Source organism: Dichomitus squalens (assembly GCF_000275845.1).
Source record: "Dichomitus squalens LYAD-421 SS1 unplaced genomic scaffold DICSQscaffold_53, whole genome shotgun sequence".
NCBI classification, from domain to species: domain Eukaryota; kingdom Fungi; phylum Basidiomycota; class Agaricomycetes; order Polyporales; family Polyporaceae; genus Dichomitus; species Dichomitus squalens.
The window spans coordinates 70,540-93,733 of record NW_006766935.1 but is presented as its reverse complement, the minus strand read 5'-3'; the positions used below and the strand labels follow the sequence as shown (position 1 = coordinate 93,733).

At 54.7% G+C, this 23,194-nt stretch overlaps 7 protein-coding genes across 7 annotated transcripts; 4 read left to right on the top strand and 3 right to left on the bottom strand.

The window, feature by feature from the left end:
• Positions 1–33: 33 nt before the first annotated feature.
• On the top strand, positions 34–2,329 carry DICSQDRAFT_173862 (uncharacterized protein; the record flags this gene model as incomplete). Its single annotated transcript, XM_007369658.1, has 21 exons — positions 34–102; positions 174–289; positions 340–418; positions 482–495; positions 553–594; positions 661–717; positions 770–797; positions 849–874; positions 933–958; positions 1,011–1,045; positions 1,103–1,139; positions 1,195–1,210; positions 1,275–1,314; positions 1,362–1,465; positions 1,518–1,564; positions 1,623–1,635; positions 1,693–1,720; positions 1,781–1,838; positions 1,895–1,919; positions 1,984–2,110; positions 2,177–2,329. The coding sequence occupies 21 exons, from the start codon at positions 34–36 to the stop codon at positions 2,327–2,329; spliced, it is 1,140 nt and encodes a 379-aa protein (XP_007369720.1).
• A 406-nt stretch (positions 2,330–2,735) lies between these two features.
• On the bottom strand, positions 2,736–5,031 carry DICSQDRAFT_69168 (amidase signature enzyme; the record flags this gene model as incomplete). Its single annotated transcript, XM_007369657.1, has 7 exons — positions 2,736–2,822; positions 2,889–2,974; positions 3,027–3,103; positions 3,161–3,684; positions 3,748–4,424; positions 4,483–4,636; positions 4,723–5,031. 7 exons carry the CDS (start codon positions 5,029–5,031, stop codon positions 2,736–2,738), a joined length of 1,914 nt encoding a protein of 637 aa, XP_007369719.1.
• A 1,562-nt stretch (positions 5,032–6,593) lies between these two features.
• DICSQDRAFT_129427 (uncharacterized protein) lies at positions 6,594–8,099 on the top strand (the record flags this gene model as incomplete). The annotated part of the gene is made up of 5 exons (XM_007369656.1): positions 6,594–6,796; positions 6,884–7,338; positions 7,400–7,474; positions 7,536–7,896; positions 7,955–8,099. The coding sequence occupies 5 exons, from the start codon at positions 6,594–6,596 to the stop codon at positions 8,097–8,099; spliced, it is 1,239 nt and encodes a 412-aa protein (XP_007369718.1).
• A 434-nt stretch (positions 8,100–8,533) lies between these two features.
• On the bottom strand, positions 8,534–9,383 carry DICSQDRAFT_129426 (uncharacterized protein; the record flags this gene model as incomplete). The annotated part of the gene is given in 3 exon segments (XM_007369655.1): positions 8,534–8,557; positions 8,609–8,677; positions 8,697–9,383. The coding sequence occupies 3 exon segments, from the start codon at positions 9,381–9,383 to the stop codon at positions 8,534–8,536; spliced, it is 780 nt and encodes a 259-aa protein (XP_007369717.1).
• Positions 9,384–11,644: 2,261 nt separating this feature from the next.
• Positions 11,645–15,716, top strand: DICSQDRAFT_69245 (alpha/beta-hydrolase; the record flags this gene model as incomplete). Its single annotated transcript, XM_007369654.1, has 13 exons — positions 11,645–11,812; positions 12,347–12,369; positions 12,419–12,616; positions 12,673–12,848; positions 12,898–12,943; positions 12,984–13,030; positions 13,081–13,146; positions 13,205–13,422; positions 13,484–13,995; positions 14,056–14,180; positions 14,230–14,351; positions 14,451–14,852; positions 14,928–15,716. The coding sequence occupies 13 exons, from the start codon at positions 11,645–11,647 to the stop codon at positions 15,714–15,716; spliced, it is 2,892 nt and encodes a 963-aa protein (XP_007369716.1).
• A 1,723-nt stretch (positions 15,717–17,439) lies between these two features.
• DICSQDRAFT_69235 (uncharacterized protein) lies at positions 17,440–18,404 on the bottom strand (the record flags this gene model as incomplete). The annotated part of the gene is made up of 3 exons (XM_007369653.1): positions 17,440–17,562; positions 17,626–17,770; positions 17,833–18,404. Coding segments are annotated over 3 exons (840 nt in total), but the record flags the coding sequence as incomplete, so codon positions are not given.
• A 2,721-nt stretch (positions 18,405–21,125) lies between these two features.
• Positions 21,126–22,140, top strand: DICSQDRAFT_129424 (uncharacterized protein; the record flags this gene model as incomplete). Its single annotated transcript, XM_007369652.1, has 6 exons — positions 21,126–21,197; positions 21,263–21,336; positions 21,423–21,514; positions 21,612–21,804; positions 21,854–21,978; positions 22,028–22,140. The coding sequence occupies 6 exons, from the start codon at positions 21,126–21,128 to the stop codon at positions 22,138–22,140; spliced, it is 669 nt and encodes a 222-aa protein (XP_007369714.1).
• Between the last annotated feature and the right edge of the window lie 1,054 nt (positions 22,141–23,194).

Genomic DNA, 23,194 nt, shown 5'->3' with positions numbered 1-23,194 from the left:
GACTGCCATATTCGGACGAAATGGACAGCACCCATGCCTCAAGAAGAATGCGTTCCATTACGCACGCCCGGCGACTTCGACTTCCAGGACGCGTATTATTGGGTACCTGTGCCGCTCGAGAGCCAATGGAACATCCTGTCCCCGCCAAAGTTTGAACTCTGCCTCACCTACAGTACATTACCCCGCCGCCCCGGATACTGGGACAACGGCTTACTCGCGTCATGTCATCTCTCCCTTCCATTGACGATACGCTCGGTGCCGTCTTTATCGGCACTTACATCTCTCTCGTGTAAGCCTTCTCAAACCGCCTTTATGTCCTGCTCTGACGTTCTCGTGTAGGCTGTATGGACTGGCATTGCATCAGGCGTATCTGTACTATGTCAACTACCCCTACGATAAGCGATGGCTGAAAATTTATGTGAGTGTAGTCCTCAAGAAAGCACCATGGGTCAATACTCGCACTGACAGTTCCCACCAACAGGTCGGGATTGTCCTGTGGGTTTTCCCGTTCTGATCCACTGATCTCGACATTCTGATGTGCTAGAATTGCAGAGTGCTGGAACTAGTATGCACTGTGCTCACCTGCCATATGTGGTCAGTCTCCGTCTTTATTCTCCATTGGAAACCGAGTGACTCACCGATCGATGTGCTGCCGTACAGCTACTACTATGGGGTCTCAAACTACGCAGATCCAACCAGCTTGGGGTATATCGTATGGTACGTGGCAGTGTCTTCTCGTTGTTCCATGGCGTATCTAACGGGTGCATAGGTCAACAGTAGTACTAGCCATCGTCGGCGTAAGTCGTTACGGCTCTAGTTCCTCATATATACTGAAGACTCCCGGGTAGGCCCTCATGGTTGTATTCACACAATGGTGAGTAGTGGTCATTCCCCGCGCATCGTATACCCATTTTCATGTGTCGCGGTTCTAGCTTCTTTTTGCATCGTGTCTGGCTGAGTTAGTCTGCGTGCTATCAAACTTGTCACGCTTTTCGCTGAGAATCTTTCAGTTGGGCGCCAGTATAGGCCCGTCGCCGTGATCGCGGTAAGTTGCTTACGAACCTATCGGTTGAACAGAGGCAGCAGAGCTGAGTCGAATTAGTTCATGTTCATGATGCTGGAGTTGAGCGTGTGCTTCGGTTCGTCCCACGTACTTCTTGAATGTTATAGAGAGATGCACTCAACTTTTCGTAGCGTATGCGGTCGATGCGTACGGAATAACTTCGACATTTCCAATTGGCTCCCTATCCTGACCTTCTCAAATACTACTCCAGGTTGCGGTTGAAGACTTGGGATGGCATGACTCCCCGAGTGGTGAGTGCGTCCCCGGTCTTCCTTGAATCTTACTCATCCTCTACCAGTGGTTCGTTTCGGTGCACACATCTGCGTCTGCCGTCGCGGACCTCCTCATCACATGGGTCCTGATCTACACGCTGCGACAAAACCAAAAACGCGGTATGCAGCGGTACGCCTCTGCGAGCCTCCTTGTACCGCCATGTATCCTAAGTCGGTTGCAGGACTAACGACATGATCAACGATCTCATACTGTACTCGGTCAGCACCGGTAAGTCTTCTGTATAGACAGTCTTAACGATGGACATTCACCCGAGTTCCAATGTTAGGCCTGGTCACGGGGTGCGTCCAAGAGCGTTTGTCATGTGTGGTACTCTCGAGCTGAACGGATGTGTGCAGGGTGTACAACATTGTGTGTTTCATCCTGGTGAGTGCTTGAAGTTCGTGGGGTATGTTACAAATCAGAAATAAGTTCACACTCTCCTAGTCTCTCGCTCTTCCACAGACGCTGCTATATTGGGCGACCGTGATGGTCGGACTTAAACGTACGTCTTCTGATATCGCTTGACGTCCCTTAGTCCTCCTGACTTTTCGATCGCAGTATATTCAAACTCGCTCCTAGCGGCGTAGGCATCCCTGCTGATACCTTAATGTTCCTCGGGTTCTCACATGCGCCTTCATTCTGAACAGTCTAAACTCTCGCCGCTCTATCTCGGCACGCCATCCCGCGGGTGTCACCGACACGTCTCCCTTCGGCGTCAGCATTCGACCATTGGACTCTATCGAGCTATCGCACTCAACGAAGCATACCTCTCAGGTGCTCACTTGCTTCTCGCTCGATGTTTGGCATGCCCACGACTGACGCTGGTGTCACTGGAAATAGATGGTCACGAGTTGGAACGTGCGATCACTTGCTGGACGCGACGACACTCAGTCGACAAGCGAGGCTGGAGACAATGGAATTGCTGTGAAGATTACCAAGGAGGTCGTTCGCGAGCCGTCAGAGTCGGATCTGAAGCGTACAGAGGATGTCTGAGCTGACGTCCCGGAGGTTCAGATCTCAGAGGTGGAGGCGTTGTGCGTAAGTAATCAGTTGGGGACAGTCAATGTCGTCCTGTATTGGATATGCATATCATATGACATAGTCACTTCCAGTGACAGAGTAGCCAAGATATGTGGTGGAGCATACTACGCTCGCAGTCAACAACGACAAAGGGACCCCGCCTCCCCCCCAACGCGCCCTCACACGCTCCACAGCATGCGAGCAAGGCAAAAGACGAATGTGAACGCGCTTCCTTGAATAGACCTCAATGAGTATTGATGCCGGTCTCGGCGAAACTGATGCTTCCCGAAGTCTGGCCCAAGAATATCCTGCCATTACAAGTCCAATACCGCTGAGGGCATCCTTGCTAGTGATAAGGGGCTATTTCGGTTAAATCCTGCTATGAGAACATGCGGGACCCGGTAACGACTGGTCTGATTATGCCCGCGTCCTGTAAAGCCGCAAACAAATTGAAGAGCATCAGATCCTGCACTTGTGTCAGCATTGGGCGGTCGAATACGGTCGATATCTAGTAGGCGAACCAAAGACTTACACAACCCTTCGCAGCGACAAAGGAGATCGTGACGGGCAGAAACTCGGTCTTCCCCGTGACGGTTGAGTTATACGGAGCCTCACCGACTACAGGCTTCGGTTAATGACGTTCCGGAGGCAAGAAGCTAATACCACTGACTTGGGACCACCATATCGGGAAGCTCGGCATGCACAGCGAGACGGCCAGAGCTGAAGCCAAGAGGGGCGCTAGGAGGGCTAGAGGGGGAGCGCAGGTCAGCGCATCATTGCACTTCTTGCTGAGAGGGAACACACTTGATGTAAGCATTCCTGTACTCGGTGCCCCCGCGACTCTGCGGATACAATAGGATAGAATCTGAGCACGTCGTCGGGTCAGACTTCAGGACCTCGCTTGCGACCCAGTCCCTGAAGATTGTCCTGTTTGCAGCGGCCTGTTCCTTCCTCCCTGCCGGAAGTGCACGTCCGTAGTTCCATCGCGCAAGTGGGGCGGGGTCAATGAAGGGCGCTCGCCCACCATTAGCAGCGCCGAAGTCATTGATGAATGGATCTGCAACAAGGGCGATTTGGTCGAGCGAGATGAGGTCTGCGTAGGTCGTGGTAAGCAGTTGCTGTACGGTGCCCGAGACCGTCGCAGGCTTTGTCTCGTTCCATGTCAAGGAGAAACTGATCTCGGTACGGTTGGTCTCGAGGAATTTCTCGAGCTTCGTGATGAAGGTGTTGAAGGTGCCGGAGACGCTGTTACCTGCTGGCGGGTTTTGCAGGAAACTGGTGCCCCAGAAATCGGTGGGAAAAAGGATCTTCTTTGGGAATTTGGAGAACTACACAAAAGAGAGAACGAGTCGGCGCATGTCGACGCATATCAACATGTCAATCATACATACCGAAGTGCTGTTCTGATACCACCAATGCCCGACTTCAGCCCAGAGTTTTGCGTCACGCGAGAATACACCGCCGGTGTCGAGCTCAGGAGAGAGGGGCATCACATTGTCCAGCGAGACAGCGCCATGCGAAGGCCTGTTGCCGAATACCCCGTTGGCGCCCGCAGGTCCTCTCATAGACCCTCCTGTGTCGCTGCCAATAGTAAAGTCGAGCCACGCGTACGCAGCGATAGCGGTGCCCGAGCCCGTTGAAGAGCTACTCCCATCCTGGTACCCGTCTCCACGCGGGTTGTAGGGTGCATGCAAGTCAACCCAGTCGTCGGTCGCGAGCTCCCCATTGGCGAATTGAGAGGTCTTCGTCTTGCCTATGAGGATCATTCCCCCGTCGAGGAGGCGTTGTACTGCTGGCGCTGTGGCGCTCTTGGGCGGGTAGAATTGCCAGAAGGCGCGGTTTCCGCAGCCCGTATGTAGCCCTTGGACGTCGTAGATGTCTTTGACGGCAAGCCGCTTGCCTGCGAAGGGCTTCTCGACCGTCGGGGTGAAATACAGGCGCGAGGGGACGCCGATTGTCTCGGTTGCTGCTCCAGGGACGCGGGCGGATAGAACCTGAAAACCGCCTTTTGCGTCGGGAATAGTGCCATAGAGGAACGATTGCTGCTCGTCGTTGTATAATCGTAAGGCTGGAGACTCCAAGTCAATCATTGCTGTCATCGATGGGCTCGCCGACCATAAACTAACCTTCGAAAACATTACCCGTGGACGACTCCAAGAAGTACGGTCCGCTAGGAAGGGTCTTGGTCAAGGCGACTCCACCGCGGTATTTGGGGGATAGAAGGACGACGTCGATGCCGAGCTTCTTTTGCGCAGCGGAAAGCGAGACAGAAGGCGAACGCTCCGTGCCATTGAAATCTACAAACACACCTGGACGGCGGAGCGCGTGAGCGAAGGACAGAGCACGAGACGACGGCCTTGTCAGACATTACCAGTCAGGAATGCATTGTTCCAAACGTCATCCATAATCGACCATGTTGCGATCGTGTCCTGTAAAGCGGCCTCATCGAAGCCCGGGTTCGAGGTCGTAATCACAGAGAACGGTATCAACGATCCAGGTGAGCCCGCAGGAAGGGCGACCGTGTCCTGCAGCGCTGAAACCGAGACAGGGGGGAGAAAATACGAGATATTGTTGAGAACCAAGGTCCTACCTTTGTCCTGGATAGACACTTGGGCGGCCGACGTCAACCGCAGAGCAGCTGAGACGATCACAGCTGAGAAACCTAACAGCTGCATCGTCAATCGAACGCCTTCTTGTGGAGGGAGGCGGTATGTTCAAATTTTACGCCCACCAGATATGCGCACTCTTTTATAATGGCTCGCGGACATGGAACCATAAATGATCCGTTCTTTCATCAGTCACTGATGAACGCGGCCAGCTTCCTGGAGCCACGTACGTACAACGAGCCTCCTGTTACATCGATAGATCAGCCACTGACTTTCACGGTTGCGGAACGGGACCTCGCACCGTACGCGTCCACGCGATGGCTTTGCGTTCCTGCCTAAATTTTGGAGAGAGTAGGGAGATACGCAGATAATGGCCGCGGGACGTTGGTTCTGATAAGAACAAGACCCACGAGGCGGCTTTGCTTATCGCCCAGGGCCGTGAACTGGCCGAATATGCCGTTCCCGAAGTTACGGCATTCATTCGATACAGCTTGTAAACCGTATGAGTGTCCTTATGAGCCAGGTCCTGGCATGACGCGTGCGGTAATTTCCACAAGCCAACGCAGGTCCGACTGTATCACTACTGCAGCACACGCGTGTCTTGCAGCTTCCGCACGAAATCAGCTCCATGCCCGTTAGTCTAGTCGTCGTATCTGCAGTATATATCCTATAGAAAATTAACAGTCAGCTCATGCAGATACTGCGAGCAATGCTCATCGAAGTTCGTCCCACATTTTTGTCGCAGTTGAGTCTGAGAGGTGTCCCTTCGTACAACTCCTACCATTGGAGGATGACGATATCGTACGCACTCACCCTATCCCCATCAGCACAGACGGATGAATTTCGGAGACCATCCGTCTGAACCTAAATCAACTGTGGGGTAAGGGCATTGTTCCTCGAGCTGTGCAGACTGGCTACAGTGAAAGAGAGTGTCAGAAGTTGGCGCCTCCTTCTACCACCAGTCCAACTCACTGGGAGTGGATTCTTATCTATATCCTACGCTGACCTATTGCGATCGTTTCCCTCATGCAGACATCTTGTACACCAAGTGGTCCACAGGAGATGTGCATGCAATCCAGCGAGGGCAATTGGCGCGATACCAACTGATGCTACGATCTGGACAACTTCGGCTCGCCCTTCCAGGGACTGTCCGCACCATCTGTCAGGGAAGTCATTTAGTGGAGAGCCTCATGACGTCGCTGCGAGCACTTACCACTCGTTACACGGTAAGCACATAGGGATGGCATAACGGCATCCGGTATAGTAGGCGGTGTGAGGTCTTGAACCTGTAGTTGAGGGTTTGTATAGAGGAGTGGGAGCTTTGCATCGCACAAAGTTGGCCCACGGAAGTTCCGAAGCATCAAGTGTGAAGCACCATATGCTTCCACATTCCAGAAGATGTTGGAGCAGACGATTGATCAAGCCTGCTCAGCACGCACCCAAGGATCCGTGCGCGTGCATATTTTGGATCACCCAGCCGCACGTGAGACGTAACGCGACGCGCGTTCAGACGCGTCTGTGGCTGCAGCTCTTCGTCCGCCCGCGAACGCTTGGGCGCTCCGTCCTTCCTCTCATTCGACCACCACCTCTCTCCTCTACCTCTCATTTCCCACCCACCCATTGTCCCAAAAATGACTGTAATGGACCAAGCGTTCCTGAAGGGGCTCAGCTGGACTGATCTGAAGGCCGTGGCGAAGGTGAGCCATCCTCAGGACGTTGTGGTTAAGCCGACACCGACGACTACCCCGCAGGAGAACGGCGTCAAGGCAAACCTCAAGAGAGAGACAATGATTGAAGAGTTGTTGAAGGTGCGCAAGCCAAGGCTCTTGGAGCTGTGAGTCCCAGTCTATCGTCGCTGTCGCTGTGGTTGGGCGTCGGATCTTGGAGTACGGAGAGCTCACATGCGACGTGTATCGGCCAGTGCAAAGCAGCGAGGCGATACCCAGGCGATCAAAATCGAGAAGGTGAAGAGGAGGACGGTCGGCGGCGCCGCGACCCCAGGTCGCACTAGAACCGGGGAGGGATCGAGGAAGGTCGCGCAGGCAGTCGAAGCCGGGAGTCCGACGAAGAGCAAGTCAAAGGCAAAGGCCAAGGCAAAGGTGACGGCCACGATCACCGCGGAGGCTTCCGAGGAGCTCCGCCCTCTCGATAAGGCGCGGGCGAGGCTCCGCGCGCAGAGGGCGAACGAAGAGAAGGAGAAGGAGAATAATGTAGCGTCGAACAAGGAAGACGTTGTTGGCCCTAGCGGTCGCCAAGGCATGGAGGCTCTCGGTGGCGTGTCCGTGGAGTCAACGGATCCAGCGACCATCCCCGTCTCTCCAGCCCAAGACACTGCTAAGGAGCTAGAGCCAGTTCGCGAGGATACCGACATGAACGGTGAGTGCCTGTTTATTTGTACGAATGCGTAGGTCGCTCAATGCCGCCGCGCGTCCCATAGCGAACGCCTCGGGGTACCACTTGAGGTCGCAAGCCGGGAGATCCAAGCGAGTATTAGTCCCTATGGGTGAGCCTTGTGAGTACTCTCCAATGAGCTGCAGGCGATCGATGACGCAGAAACCTGACCTCAATGCCAGCAGTTGCCATCAAGACGAAGCGCACCACTCGCGACCAGAGTCGCGCGATCCTCGACGATCGGCGGGTCGGCTTGCTCTCGCCCGACCCGAGTGACCAGAGGCCGGTCTTCAGCCGTCCCACTCCCACGAAGCCCACGGACACTACAGAAAGCTCTTCCATTGGCGGCGCGGACGGCGCGGGAAGGAACGACTTTTCGCGTTCGGGACTTGCACTCGGCAATGGCGACATGCAAGCGTCCGCAGAGAACTCGAAGGAAGACGAAGGTGAAGAGGCAGACCTGGCGGAGGAGGAAGAGGTCTATGAGATGACGTCGATGGATAACATTGTCATTGGGCTGGAGGATGACGATAATTCGGTCAGGTATGACTCAGTTTCACTTCGCATTGACTCCCCACCCACTGATATATGGTTTATATAGGGCCGTCGAAGACAAACAAGCTATTGGCAAGGGCAAGAGGAAGGCCGAGACCGAGGAGTCTCCCGTTACGCTCGTTGAATCGCCTAAGGTTGCGAAGCGCCGCCGAACGAGCTTTGCGCCCTGGCTGTTCACTGCCATGCCTTAGTCGCGCCTTCGGCCATCCCAAACGTAGTACTTGGGTTGCTTTTGATTTCTCTTTGGACTCGGAAGGACTCACCTCTCACACATTGTTTGCACGGCGCCCTTTTACTATACTGTATCGACACTCACTGGCACCGAGCACTCCAAGGATCGGCAGATATATATGGCGTTGACAGCCATTTGACGGTGACGTCTATAGGGTCATCGGAGGCTCTCAGTTTGCGATCGACGACATAGATGTCATATAAACATACCTGCCTTCAGACCAATGTCGAGTCGTTACGAAATGCAACGGAAGATCCGAGGTATTTTTGTTGGGATCGCATTCGGCCTCACGCTGATTATATGCGCCATGACTGACGCCCACGCACGTTCACGTTGCAGGTCAGCAACAGGAGAATACACTGCAGATTCCAACTGGGAGGGACAGTAATGGGTTCATGACAGGTCGTAAATGATGGACTGAATAGGGAGGTAAGTGAAAGTTACACACCAGAGCTTTCCACGACGCACCATTGAAATTGACTTCTCAGCACTTCGCCTCCTGAACGTGGTTTCGATGGTGGTGTTTCCTCCTCCCCACTCCGCAGCATTCACACACCACGACTGACATGAGAATCATTCCCACGAAACTGAGGACAACCCCCGCGAGTACCATCCACAGCCCCGGCCCCCAGTTGAGCGTGTAGTTGAACTCGGTCAGCGGCCCAATCTTGCTCTTCCCGACAAGAATAAGGGCGAGATCAATCCCGAACACGGCCGCCCCGATGAGTACCGTGAGGATGGAGGTAACGAGCGAGATGATGCACATCGCGTGGGACTCGAGGAAGAGCGACGTGACCTCCACAATGAACGCGAGCCCCGCGGCAACAATGTGCAGAATGAGGAGCACAGTGAGCGCGCTCGCGACGTCGTCCACGATAGCGGGAAACCCCGTCAGGTTGGCGATCGCGTTCGGGATGGTATAGCCTAAGCTGGGACCGATGCACTCTGCGTTACCGAGCTGGCTATATGCGCATACACCCCAGACGCCGAACTGCAGGTCGGTCGCGATTGAGGTGACGGGCTGGTCCGGGTTCGTCGCGAACTGGATCTGGAAGATGTAGATGGACTTGATGATCGTGACGGAGAGCCCGACAAGGAGGAAGAGTATGAAAGATGCGAGGAATATGGCGCAAGTCGCGAGCGAGATGCCCAGGTGCCGCGCGAAGGGGCGCGGGCGCCGCCGCCTCTTGGTCCCGTCGCTGCCTCCGCTGCTGCTTCGACCAAGGCAGGGTGTACAAGCCATGGTGTGCTCGTCGTTGACGGAAGAGACGAGGCCGCGACCGTGGGGATGCGGGGGAGAGGCAGGGGAGGTGCGGGGGAGTTTGCCAAGTGGGCAAACTTGAAGAAGCTCAGATGACCTGCGAATCCTCGGCTGTGAAGCTGGAACCGTCGCCGCCGTCTCGGACAGCGACAAACATAGATGCCAGTGACTTCATGCTTGCCCACGTTCTTCAAGTTGGGTGTTGATGTCAAGGTGAACTCGTGCTCGCCGGTACTGGTGGAACTCACATCGCTGACGTCGTCTGAATCTCTGGCTTACGTCCCCGCGCCTCAATGCATATGTCGCCGCCTACAGCCGGTTTCAGCTCGCCTGTCGTGAGAGCGCCGCGCCGCGTCGCGTCTCGCGCATTTGCCCGTTTCCCCCCTCCTAAGCGCCCCCAAGGAAACTTGGGACGACGATACCTCCTCGACTGCTCAACATATTCATCTCTTTCTTGCATATTCTGACTCAGGGATGCGACGCGCAAGGCACGGAATCAAGGTGGCCGCTCGTATATCGGACGTTCCACTCGCCTTCGGTCAATTTCACGCCCTCTTCTGCATCTGTCGCGCATATATCCTTGGACAACCCACGGAGATACCCAGAAGGCTCACTGGAAGCTGTTGGCGGATGTTACGGAGGGCATATGGTGCAGAAGAGGCCGATATGTACGTAATCTATATTCTGCGAAGGGTTCTGGTGCATGTCTAGTATACCACTCTGTCGTATATCGTCAAATCCAACACGTCTTTGCTACGAAACATGTCACATATGTCCACCGTAAGCCTACAAACTCATGCAATTGTGCCGGTTGCCAATTGTAGTGTTCTACAAGCTCTCCTTTGCAGCTCCAATCTACCCACCTCGTCTGTTCGTCAGTGAATGCAATCCCCCCAGCGCGATGCGACGCAAGTCCATATTAGGTAGAAGAATCTTATGTAAGGCGCTTAGCTCAAGAACATCCAGCGCTGCGCGAAGAGGACCCGCCATTCGTGCTCCCTCCCCTCCCTCGCTGCGCTCGGGGGGTCCCCCGAGCCGGGAGCACTCAGGCGGGCACACTAAAGCCTCGTTCGCGCGAAAAAAAACAGACCGGCGACCCCTTGTGGGGGTCAGAAGAAAGACAAGTGGCCAACCCTAACCGCTAACCCAAACCCAAACCCTAACTCCCAACCCGAACCCCAACGAGCCTGCGCGGGATTCGAACTCTCGCACGGAAAAAGAAGAACAACCATCGTTACCACTGCACCAGCAACTTCTGGAGTTCAGACATGGGTGCGGCAATATTACACCGTCTTGGACACACTTACCATACAAGGCAGGTGAGATCAAGCGCCAGCGTCGCATCGCGCTGGGGGGATTGCATTTACTTCTGTTCGTCCCTCCTACTCAACAGTGACTACATGGCCCCCGATGCCTTGCGAGACCACAGATATTATGGAGGTGCAAATTACCCACAAATTCATGGTGTCTGGTGCTCCCCGACGAGGGCTTTGAGCTGGCCCAAGCTGCCACATGAGCCCACCCCATGGTGGACGTGATTGTCGCTGGACACCTCGCCTTTGAACACAGAGCCCTTGGTAGTGTCTTTTCTTCACCATCCCGACTGTTTCCGGAAGAGTACACGATGCCATTCAGCCAACAACGCTGTCTGAGTCCAGTAGGGAGTTGGAAGAGCAGGAATGCCCAGAAGTTGGTGACATCGGGTTGGCGCGACTTCAATCCAATACCGTGCCCTGCGCGTCATGATCCTGAGCCGGAATATGCAAGAATGAGGTGGCTACATTGAGCAGTCGAGGAGATATTGTCGTCCGAAGTTCCTTTGGGGGCGCATAGGAGGGGAAAACAGGCAAATGCGCGAGACGCGGCGCGGCGCTCTCGCGACAAGCGAACTGAAACCGGCTGTAGTGTCGTCCATCGCCTCCAGGTTACGATCCTACCACTGCCATCCGTCGCCAGCGCTCTACAGCTTCGCTTGGTCAAGTCCAGCCGACCGGCGAGTCGCGACACCGCTACAGCCTTCCAAGTCGTCTGGGGCATGCAAAACTGCGGTCAATGTTGGTATGTCATTCCAGCCCACGGAGTAATGCTCACCGGGACGCCCAATCCAGATCCCGTTGAGGTATAGTGCAATCAACTGACCTTCATAATGATGTACGCCCCCGCAACGCCATCGCTCTCGAGCACCGTCTCAAGTCTCTGCTTGACCACGTAGGTCGTCTGCCGCGACGACAGGAAACGGCCCCATGGTCAACTCACTTACGCGCAACGCGGGGCTCAAGCTCGGGCCGATCATCCTCGAGACACTCGTCAAGCACTACTTCGACCGGATTGCGAAGGATCACGAGTCGGAGGAGTCGACGAGGCTGAGGCGGGAAGAGCTGTTGTACGATGAGGCGTTCATCGTTATCAAGGTGCGTCTTCATATCATTCTCGCGATTCCTCGAAGCCATGGTCTATGGGTACCAAAGCACCGCAGCCATGCGTAAAGCCCATTCGCGCATCGTCCGCGAGCAAGGCTTCAGGGAGGCTTGCGTCCGCCAGTACGCGTGCTTCGCATTCCTGACAGAATATCGCGCATATATGATCCCTATTCTGTTCAAGCAAGGAGATAGTCTAGCATGCTAGACTTATGTTTGCCAGAACATGGATATATGCGCTCGATAGTGCGGGGTTTCCAACACCCAAGTAACAGCATTGTCATCGTGAATTGTGGATCGAGAGCTCGCGGGAACGCGTTCGCTCCATCATTCTGAGTTGTATTCCCGTAGAGTTCACGACATACCGGCGCAGAAGCATGCGGTACCACCTTGACATGCGTGTGACTCCTCAGAGGTGTGGCCTTCGAGGGTCGAAAACATTTAACGCGTGCCTCGGAGCACGCGTCGCACGCGTTCACGAGTAGTGTGAGCAAGGACCGAAATAAAGAAACTAATTCTTGATTCCAGTCATTCATGGAAGCCGCGACAAAGTGGGTGGATTTCTCATTCCCTCGAGGTCATCCGCTGAGACCTGTTCAGGCACACGGTAGAAGAATTGCAGGCCTTTTCGAACACGCGCACTCCAAGCCCGCCTTGGGTCCATGCTGTTCGCCTTCTGGTGCCTATGACATGCTGTGACGAAGCTGCGACACATCTGATCAAAGCGCTGGGTGGCGAGGAGGTCACGAAGCGCGTTGTAGGCGGCACAAAGTGGTGGCAGGTGCGCGGGGTCAAAGGGTATGTGCTTGTCCGTTGAATCCGACTATGCAGAGTTCTCAAGTCGCGCTGGGTAGGGTGGATGCAGAGTGGATGGTCGCGAAGAAGGATTATCAGGAAGCCAAGAAAAAGCAGAAAGCGCGTGGGACGAGCGGGCCCGAACCTCCCGAGAACGGTGACGCGAACCAGGAGATGCCTCCACAGTATCAGCCGGAGATGGACGAGATGCGCTGCGTCTTATACGCGCACGGCGGTGAGATGAGGTACTCTAAAATATTGTTCAGCATGCTCACCCTGGATAGGTGGTTACTACTTCGGCAGCCTTGATCAAGAGAGGCTAGTTTCGCTGTGGCTGCCCAGCTTATCTTGTGCTAAGCTCTCTTCATAGATATTCTATTCAGCGGCTTGCTCGAAAGATTAACGGACGCGTATTTGGTAAGCACACTGTGCACGGCATCGCGTATATGCATTTAACACGAGCGCAGCCATCAACTACCGTCTGGCACCCCAATATCCCTTCCCATGCGCAATACAAGATTTCATTGCCGCTTGTGAGTCTGATTGAGCCCCTAGCGAGCCACGAGCGGTCGTCTGAGTTGTTCATTGCAGACCTGTACCTAATCCAACCTCCTCCCGGCGCGCTCCATACCCCCGTTTCTCCTTCGAGCATCGTGTTCGCCGGCGACTCTGCCGGAGGCGGACTGTGCATCGCAGGGCTGCAGGTGATCCGAGATTCCGGTTTGCCCATGCCCGCGGGTGCCGTCCTGATATCACCGTGGTGCGACCTGACTCATTCGTTCCCCAGTATACACTTGAACACCGCTACGGTACGTCGCGCAGGGAGATCAGGTGCTGGACGTATCACCTAAACCACTGGCTCGTATACAGGACATCATCCCTCCGTACGGCCTGTCGTTCCACAAACCGAGCACGCTGTGGCCTCCACCTCCCGATCACGTCACGACGCGAGTGCACCAGGGTCTCCGGGAGCGCGTGCGCGAAGCCGTGCGCCCGAAAGATAAGGGCAAAGAGGACAGCGATGAGGCGAAGCCCCGCGTCCCCTCCTCGGACCCTTTGACGCACCCTGGGGGGCTCCCATCTCGCCCCCAGACGCCAGACTACACGCTTGACGACCCGTCCACGGGACGCAAGCTGCACCTGGGCGCAGCGCAGTCCCTTCCGACCGCCGTCACCCCGGACAGCGTGCGGAGCCAGAAGGTGGAGATGACAACGGCGAAGGGCGAGAAGCTCGCTATCGATGGGCAGGTGCACATGTACACGCCGAACTATTTGTTGACGCATCCGTTGGTGAGCCCGGTTGTAAGCTACCTCGGCGGGCTGCCGCCTTTGCTCGTCAGTGCGGGGGATAAGGAGGTGCTGAGAGATGAGATCATCTACTTGTAAGTATAAAAAGTTTTGTGTCTTCATTGTAAAGGCGGTTGACGGGACTGTACACGCAGCGCGCACAAGGCTGCGCATCCGGAGAAGTATCCTGTGAAGCCCGAGTCGAAGTTGCTGTACCCCGCACTAGAGGGGATCGAGCAGCGATACGGGCCGACTAAAGTTCACCTGCAAGTCTACGACGGTACGTGCCTCCAATGGCCAAGCGATCTCTACGTCTCACCTCCAAGGAGCAGATTGCGCGCATACGCTTCCGATCTTGTTCGCTTTTACAACCCCGGGCAAGTATTGCTTCCGTGCAATGGCCACATTCATCAAGTACGTAACAGGCATGCTCCCAAAGCCGAGCACGGAGGTGCCCATGGTCCTGGGTAACGAGAACGGAATGACCCTATCACCTGAAAGCACGCAGATGAACCTCCTCAGATCTGCTTCCACGAACCATGCCAACCAGGAACAAGCCTCGCTCAGCGGACCCTCTCACCTACCAACTGCCCGGTCTGAGCCTCTGGTGGCTGATAATATCGCTAGTACAACGAGCTCTCCCTTACTTGCGAACAGCGTCGGCGCCTTGCAATCCGGCCCTTCCGGAGCTCCTGTTGCGCCAGAGCGCAGAAAGTCGAAACGTCGCGCGTTCAGCACCAGCGTGTCGCGTGCAAGTAGCTTCCTGCGCCGTCGACACGCGACTTCGGAAGTCGAGGTTCCCCCTATTCCAAGCAGCCCCCGTAGCCCACCTCATGGGCACAGTTCATCACAGTCATCAGATGTCGGTGGCCCGCGATGGCAGTTCCACAGGTCCAGCGCCGACCCTTTACAGCACTATGCCGGCGAGGTGGACGTATATGACAACGGTCTGGTAAGTTCTCCGTTCCATCCCTGCTGCTGAGGCGTTTCCAAGCCTCAGCTGAACTTCCATTCACTATCGACACAGGATACAATGATCCGCGAACGCATCTCGACGCGAGGCGTCATTCGCCCGCTCGAGCCCGAGTCTGAGCTGAGCGCCTTCCGTCTGCCCTCCGAACTCATTGGCGAGATCTCGGAGCTTGCCGTGCGACGGTATATGGACGGGACGATCAAGTTTGGGAAGAAATTCAAGAAGGCGACGACGGCGATCGAGAAAGCGCGCACCCGTAACTTGGAGCGCGCGCGGCAGGACACGATGAGGAATATGGTGCAGCTCCAAGCGTTCCTTCAGAGCGACAAAGAACAGGAGGGGACTGACGCTGGGGAGAAAGAGAAGGGTGTAGTGGGCGGACAGGCCGTGCAGGGCTTGGTGGCGTCAGGTAGCTGGCAGTGGGCGTGGGCGTTGGACATGGACGAGAACCCACCGCCGAGCAGCATCGTATCGAGACGGGATACCGAGGAGGCGAGACGGCTGGCGAAGATTGCGGACCATGCGGTGCTCACGGAGGACCATACACTGAGCGGGAACAACCTCTGGCAGTTGATCGTCAACTTCCTCACAACCACCCCTGATCGCGACCAACACAAGCACCATAAGCGCCATGACCACAAGCACGAGCGTGAGGAGAAGCAGGATACGACGGCTACTAACCCAGATAGGCCCGTGGACGTCGAAGGTACTGCTCAGGCGAAGCCTGGAGAGAAAGCCGAGAGCACGTCGAGGCGGGAGAAGATCGTGTCCAAGTTCGCGTGGCTGGCGGCTGAGAACAGGAAGTCGCAACGCGCGGCTGCGAATGGTCATGGCGAGCAGTAACTTTGGCTTGTCCTGCAGACTTTTTCTGGCTAATCACTAGATGGATGATGTTCGTACTTTCGTCTTTCACTTCTGAACCTCCTTGTTGCATTCTTACTGTCTCGCTGTAAGTCTTCTTCCTTTGATTTGATCCGCCTCTCGACCAACGCTGAACAAAATCCCCGGGCTAGGCCCGATGTAACCGTAAATAGTATGGTATCGACCCCCGTACTGTGCAGGATTTGAAAAAAGTCAGGAATAATATCGCGTTATATGTCCTCGATGTCTCACAAAGAATCTGTCGAGGAACCCAGCACTTCGGGAACCCGAAACTTGTTGAACTTGGCGACATTTGACTAGATTTGCATGGCAGCTCCAATGGTTAGACCTGCTATGCTCTCCTCTCAGATCCTAGCCTGTGTTCCCTCCAGCTCTGCACAATATCCCGATTGAGATATCTCGTCATCTACATGATGAGTTGCTTTCTGGACCCGCCCTCTCGGAACTTCGTGGGCTCGATGTAACGCATTTCACAATCACAGCGTAAGCCTAGCGGGCTCTGCACAATCAATTGGAGGATACAGCTGCAACGGAGTTTGCTGGATACGATTGAACAATACCAGAACCTGCAAGAATTGCAGAAGGGACAAACTAACGAAAACATGAAAGAAATGCATCAAGCCTAGTCTATCAGGCCGCTGAGGGTATCGGCAACACGGGTATGTACTGATAGGACGACAACGTACTGTAATGGAAGGCGACGACTCGAATATATTCCGAGAGATCGTTGGGACTATGTAGCATCAAGTTGCCATCAACCAAGAGCGGCATAACACCATCAGGATTGCTACATAAATCAATGACGTAGCTCCACGAGGGCGAATGAAGCGGATTGAAGCGACAGGCAGCGCGGAAGGAGAGGGTGATGCAAGGGAATGGGGGAGCATGATACCCTGAGAAGCGAGCTAGCGAAGGAGGCGGCGAGGTGGACGGCATAGCGACTTGGCTGGAGGGGGAATCATGGAGATTGCGGTCTGCACCGTTGAAGGCGGTGTATCGTTGCCAGAACTGTGTTGAAGTTCGAACCCGAGAGCGAGGAACCAGGACGACATGAGCGACTACGTCCTTCTGCGCTTGCTGGGGCGCGGATTTCCGCCGGGTATGTTTTCCATGCTTCGCCGCTTCCGACTCAGGCTCGAGCCGGTCCGTGTCGTGTCCGACGGCACCGCCCTCTTGGGCGGCGCGTGACCTCCTGGAGCTTCTTGTCGGGGCCTTTGTCGTTCGCCGGCCATGCCAGCTCCCGTAACGCATGATAGAAGAGGGACACGATCGCTTTGTGCGTCTTGAGTTTCTCCATGAGCGCCTCGTTCTGTGCTCGTTCGGCAGGGATGGACTGCAGGGAGCGCCCACGCGCAGAGGATGCACGACTGGGCTCCGTATCCGAGGTATAGTACGCCCGGAACCACGTTAACAGCTTGGTGATGATCGTGTTGATAGGATGGTCATACTGCATCTCCTCCTCCGGAGAGGGCGGTCGATCCCTCAGTTCTGGAGGGGGCGAAGACTGAGCCGGAGCTGGCCAGTGGAAACTCAGTATCCTCCCTTTCGGGTCCCGACCGCCATTGTACGTTCGGATGTCAATGGCCCCACGAGCGATAGAAAAATACTTCTCCAGAGGGCACGAATACCCGTTACCATTGAAGTAGCCGTCCAGGAAGTTTTGGACGTTGTCGTCCCTGAGATTATGAGGGAGGAAGCGGACGGCGAAGTAGAGCAGGACGTGGAAGAAAGACTCGAGTTCATCTTGAATTACGATCCTACGATTTGGATTGGTGAGGGCACGCGCAAACATGTATTGCCAGGTGCCCTACGTCATGCAGCATCGACAGTCAATCCAGAATGTCATTGCATTGTGAATGAAAATACTCACGACGCAATCTGTTTGGCGATCGTCGTCGATCCTCTTTGACAGCTCCCAGTCGTTGAGTAGTCCGTGCCACTTGCCGTCATCATCCTTGTATATCAATATGTTGCCTGCACTGACGTCACGATGTATGATACCAGCCTCGAAGGCTCTAGCGTGGGCTACAGGCGAGGGGGTCAATCATTCCGCCATTTTGCAATCAGCACCGCTCACCTAGGAGACAACACGCCAAATAACAGCACAGATTGAAGGAGTTGTCCTGAAAATTCTTCGAGAGGGAGCCCGACCTCCTTCATGACCAGCCGGTAGTGAGAATGTCGCTCCAGGTTGAATGTGTTCCTAGGGCGAAACGCCAGCCAGTGATCCTGCGACTCCGTAAACTGGCCGAGGTCGCCGTGGCACACCAACGTCGGCACGTGCTTCACCTTGTGATCGTTGAGGAACTCCAGCGTTGCCCCCTCCTGCTCGACGTCGGCGTCGTCAATACGCCACGCATCCTTCAGAAAGACGAACTTGGCGTCCTTGGCGATCTTGTCGTTGCTGACAAGAGGCAGTGCGACGTAACCGCGCGTGAAGCGTCCAGCGACGCCCGAAGCTTGGAAATGCGGCTTCCCGACCAGAAACTTGCGGGTGAGAGGTCGGAAGTTGTGATGCTTTCTCTTCGTGACGTTGCCACGGACTTCGAGCTTCCACCACGGCCACCCTTTGTCGAGGGATCTCGCGAAGAGCTCACGAACGTAATCGTGCGTATCCTGAGGATCCGCGCGTGCGGCACGGTCCTGCATAGAGTCGTAGAGGAAGCTGCCCCGGGAGACACGTGTGGCCGTGGGGTTGTGGCCGCGCTCGGCGGCGGACAGATGCGAGTATCCGTGCAGAAAGTCGACGAGAATGTTGCCACGGTTCTTGAAGTTGAGCCTGTGAGTCGCAAAAACGCCAGAATGGTCGAAGCGCACAATGCGGACGAAGTCGCCGAGGAAAAGCACCATGAACAAGAACATGTGCTGCTGGCGCTTGAAGACGAGTTCAGCGTATAAGAGGATCTGGTCGAGCGCGTCCTTCCTCCTATATGCAGTCGGCTCCCCACTTGGCTCATCATCGTCGGACGGGTCCTGCTCCATGCTATCAGCCTTGCACTCCATCGGAAGGTCGATGTTGAACCAGTCCACGGCGGCATAACTCGCGTTGCCATGGGGCGTTGGGGTACTATCGGCCGGGTACATACCCATCCCGACGGATTGTTTGGTGTGTTCTGCTTCGTGGGACTTGGGTGGATGAGCGACGATCTTGAAGCTGGGGGAAATGGTGGCTTGAACTAATCCCACAGGCTATATCCACCACAGGACATCGCTTGGAATCGAAGATTTACAACAAAGACTTTACTCACCAGCGACTCGTACATGTTGGTCCTCAAGGAAGGCGCATTCAAGGCATCTAAGATGTGCGACCACACTGCTGGCCTGGGTGTCTTCATCGAAGAAAGAAAGTGGGCGAAGAACTCGACATGTGGGACGAGGGTGATCTTGCCGTGCATGTTGGAAGTGAAGATTGCTGCGGTTAGTGCCGAGTTTTCTGTACTCTCGTGTCGTTCGACCTTTGTCTGAATAACCTACAAGAGGAACGAGAAGTATCAGCGACCTCAAAGTATCTCCGTATGGCATGGTATTAGAGAATGATTATTTATGGAAGGATTCTGGCGTGATGAGAAGTAGTAGGTGGTGGATTGAACGATGGAAAAGCACGCCGGGGTCGTATGAAGCGGTAGATTGATGGAAGGAGGGCCGCGAATGAGAGAAGCGGAGAAGGGAGGGGCTGAAACATACCAGTGAAAGTTACGTTATTCAGAAATGGTTTCTGACGAAGCTCGCGACGCACAGTAAGGAGCACAATGGGGTGGTGGTTGAGTAGAACGAGTTAACATGAATAAGCGCTGAGTGCACTCGCCGTGTCATGAGTTGGCGGCCCACGGCCGGCGGAGTCTTGATGATCCTGATTGCGATAACGATGCTTTCTGTGCACAAAGCGTGTATCCAGAACATTGCCCAAAACTATGCGGATCACGATCACCAACTGCTTAAAAGTGGCAGGCTGGAGCTTCGGATCGCGAAAAAAAAACTGAAGACGAAGGGTCCAATGAAGACAGTCACTAAGGGCGAGGAGCACAATGTTTTCAGTAAGGTTGAGAAGAGGGAAAAATCAGCTCATCACTTGCCCCACGAGCGCACAAGGTGCGAGAGTGGGTAGGAGAGAACATGGCGGCTGTGTTGTCGCTCGCTGAATTCAAGCATTAGAGTGAACAGAGACACAGTTGCTGTGGTTTAAGCGTGCTATCAGTTTCGTCATATATCAGGGCGAAGCTGAGATCAACAAACTCAGAGAGGACGCGAGCGTACCACGACACGTCCGCTGCTGCGGGCGCATGTGAGCGCGCGCGCGCGTCCACCCCTCCACTGATCGCAGGGGGAAGGGCTGCGTATCTCAACCGCATAGCCTTTTTCGAAAGTCGAGCACCCAGCAAGGTCACGCTCGGATGGAGGTGTGGACACTGGATGAGACGACAACACCCAGGGCGAGGTAAAGATTGAAGCGTCTCACTGGGCCGATGATACGTGGCGGTGCAGCGCAGCATGCGACGACTCGGACTAGAGGAGAACACACTACTGAGAGTAAAATGCGCTGATACGTGACGACAACAACGGCCGTTAAAGGCGCTTCAAGGGAACACGCATCAGAGGTATGCGACCATGACAAGATAGCTCTTGTGGTTTTCTTGCTACCAATTTAAGCCAAGAGAAGAGCCCGGAATGCCCAAGATAACCGCCGCTCCGACGAATAGGCACGGACAGATAATACATATAATAGAATGACGCCTCAAGCAACGAGATGTCCTACGTATGCAATACAAATAGACCTTGGTGAGCGACACAAATAAATGAAGACCGCTTCGGGTGGAACAGAGCTCTAATACCCCACATTGCCAATCCGCGGGCGGGGCAAAGCGCGAAGGTCCAAGAGAGGGAACTTCTGCACCAGGCAACGCGTCAATAGCGATTCTTGGGTCGCAAAGAAATGCACAAATATCAATGGGTTGCATAGGTCAATGATTCCTAATATATTTCCTCGGTTGAACCGTAGCTCTTTGCCCGTCGTTTGTTGAAGACTAAGCGAGAAATTCGTAATAGTGATTCGCAGTCGGATTGTCTTTTAAGACAAACAGGTCGCGAGACAAAGACAAAGCCTTTTTGTATACCGTCCGACACCAAACGAAACGCGGGGTATGTTGCCTACCATAAAAGGGCACGCTCCCGGACCCAACCACGCTCACCTTTCCTCATTACAACCTGGCTAAGGCGGCGGTGAGCATCGCTCGCCCCTCCGTTCTCTCCCTTTGGTTACTCGTAGCTCCTCTAATTCATGTCCACAACCCCATTCGACAAGACAGTCCTCCACACTATGAAGCGGGGAGAGCTTCAGAAGCTATCGTCAGTCACCCAAAACCCCTATCCAACATGGCCACCACTGCATTCGACAAGACAGCACTCCAGACTATGAAGCGCGGTGCGCTTCACAAGCTCGCCAAAGTAAGTTTCACATGATTAAGTCGGCCGTACCTCGTCTGACCCTAAGTCTGGTCAACAATGTATAGGAGAGTGGAGTGCGTGCCGTTGGTACAAATCATGAGATCATAGATAGACTTCTCTCCCTGCAAGCAACCACAAGGTACGAGTTTTCACGATGCAGAGTTGTGGCTCTCGGACAGAGTCACGCCGAGTACCGATACTTAGGAATTGCTACTGCCTTTCCAGTAGCGATCGCATTGGAGCTCCAGACGAACGACATGTCCTCGTCGACGTCAAGAACAAGGCAGACAGCGAGGATGTGCCTCAGAAGGCGATCGGTGAGTGGACGACAACCACATGGTCGTACTCCCCGGGCCCTCATACGAGCTCTATCACTTGCAGCCGGGCTTCGGCGTTCTAAACGCAACAGGATAGCTGTGATTCCTAGCAAAGACACTGCGATCAGGCGACGACAAGCAACGCAGGGAAGGGACACCTTCAACGATGCGGAAAAATCTGGTATTGAGGAGTCACCACGGCGGAAATACTTCCTCGCGGTCCTAGCACACCTGGAGGCGGCGCAGACACTAGCGGTGCTGCACGATCATGCAAGGAACAGGAGCGAGAGGTGAGTGGCTATATCATACCCATGTTGTCAGTTCTTACTGAGTAGTAAGTGCTCCAAGTCACGGCGTCTCCGAGCGTAAGACGGGAGGGAAACGCAAGGCATCGGAGGCAGAGCCGGACTCGTCGCAACCTCGGCCTCGTAAACGTGCGAGGGCGTCCAAAGCCGTGGAGACGAGTGAGAGATGCGATGACGGCTGCCGCACCATGCCTGCCCGGAACGGAAGAATCCCAGAGGGAAGGAGGTTGCAGCTACATAGTACCAATTGAGAAGCTCCCGGTCGGGCAGTGGCGGCCCGGGAACAATGCAGAGAGACACCATGCGCGCTTCCTGAACTGAGCTTCCCTCCCGCCACCATCATGCCAGCAAGCGCTCTCTCACTCCAGTGCTCTTTCATGCTTGTCCCATCGACAACCCCATCTGTCTTTATCGATATTTTAACAAACCGCCTATTGTACTTTAGCTGTACCCATTTAACATCGTCAGCATCTCATCGTCTGTCGTGTGCTTCCCCTCTCTCCATACCCGGCGTTGACAGATCGTGCCCTGTCCTCATCGAGACCATCTGCGGTGAAGGAAGCGAATGTCGACGCGCGCGGCAGAAAGCTAGTCCTAGTCACATACCAAGATCGTTCTATTAACGGGTTACGAGCCGACTACGGTGGATCTAAGATACTCAGTGCCTCAGTAGGGAGAAGAACTGATGTATTGCATATCTAGGTACCTAAGGTACTCTACATAGTGGGCATAGTCAGTGCATATGGCATACGGTGTAAACTACAGCAGAAACTCACCAGTGCCTGAGGCACTGGTCGACACGAGCGTCGGTATAAGTGAGCAACGGAGAGCGCCCGCGATTGATGGTGGAGGAGCGATACTAGTGTGACCCCAGAAGCTACGGATTAAGCGCCTGACCCCAGAAGCTACTGACACGCCTCCAGTTCTCGCATTTCCCTGTCAAAAAGTGTGCACGGGTTACACGCGAGAAGACGTACTTCAAAAATATCATTGTAAAAAACAAAGAAGGAAATCGGAAGGGATTTGCTCCCGATACAAGTCAATCTCAGTAGGGTTTCAAGGGTTTACTGACCTTGGTGAGCTGCCACAAAAAGATCTGCAGCGCCGATCTTTCTGTAACTTCGCAAAGTGTTCTGAACATTCTCAATAAACTTTCTTGTTCAGTCTCCGAAGGGTTCCGGGTTGCAGTATTCGAAAGATAGGAAGAGGTCTCTCGAGCGTGACATTCAGCCACTGACCGAGATAAAGCTGACTTTCAATCTGAGCGCTTCGACAATGTTGCCCCGGCCAACTTCGCTATCAAACGACTGATAACAGCGGTGTTTGAATCGGCAGTCTTCGGCATTGTGACCATCCATGACAATCTATGGGTCGC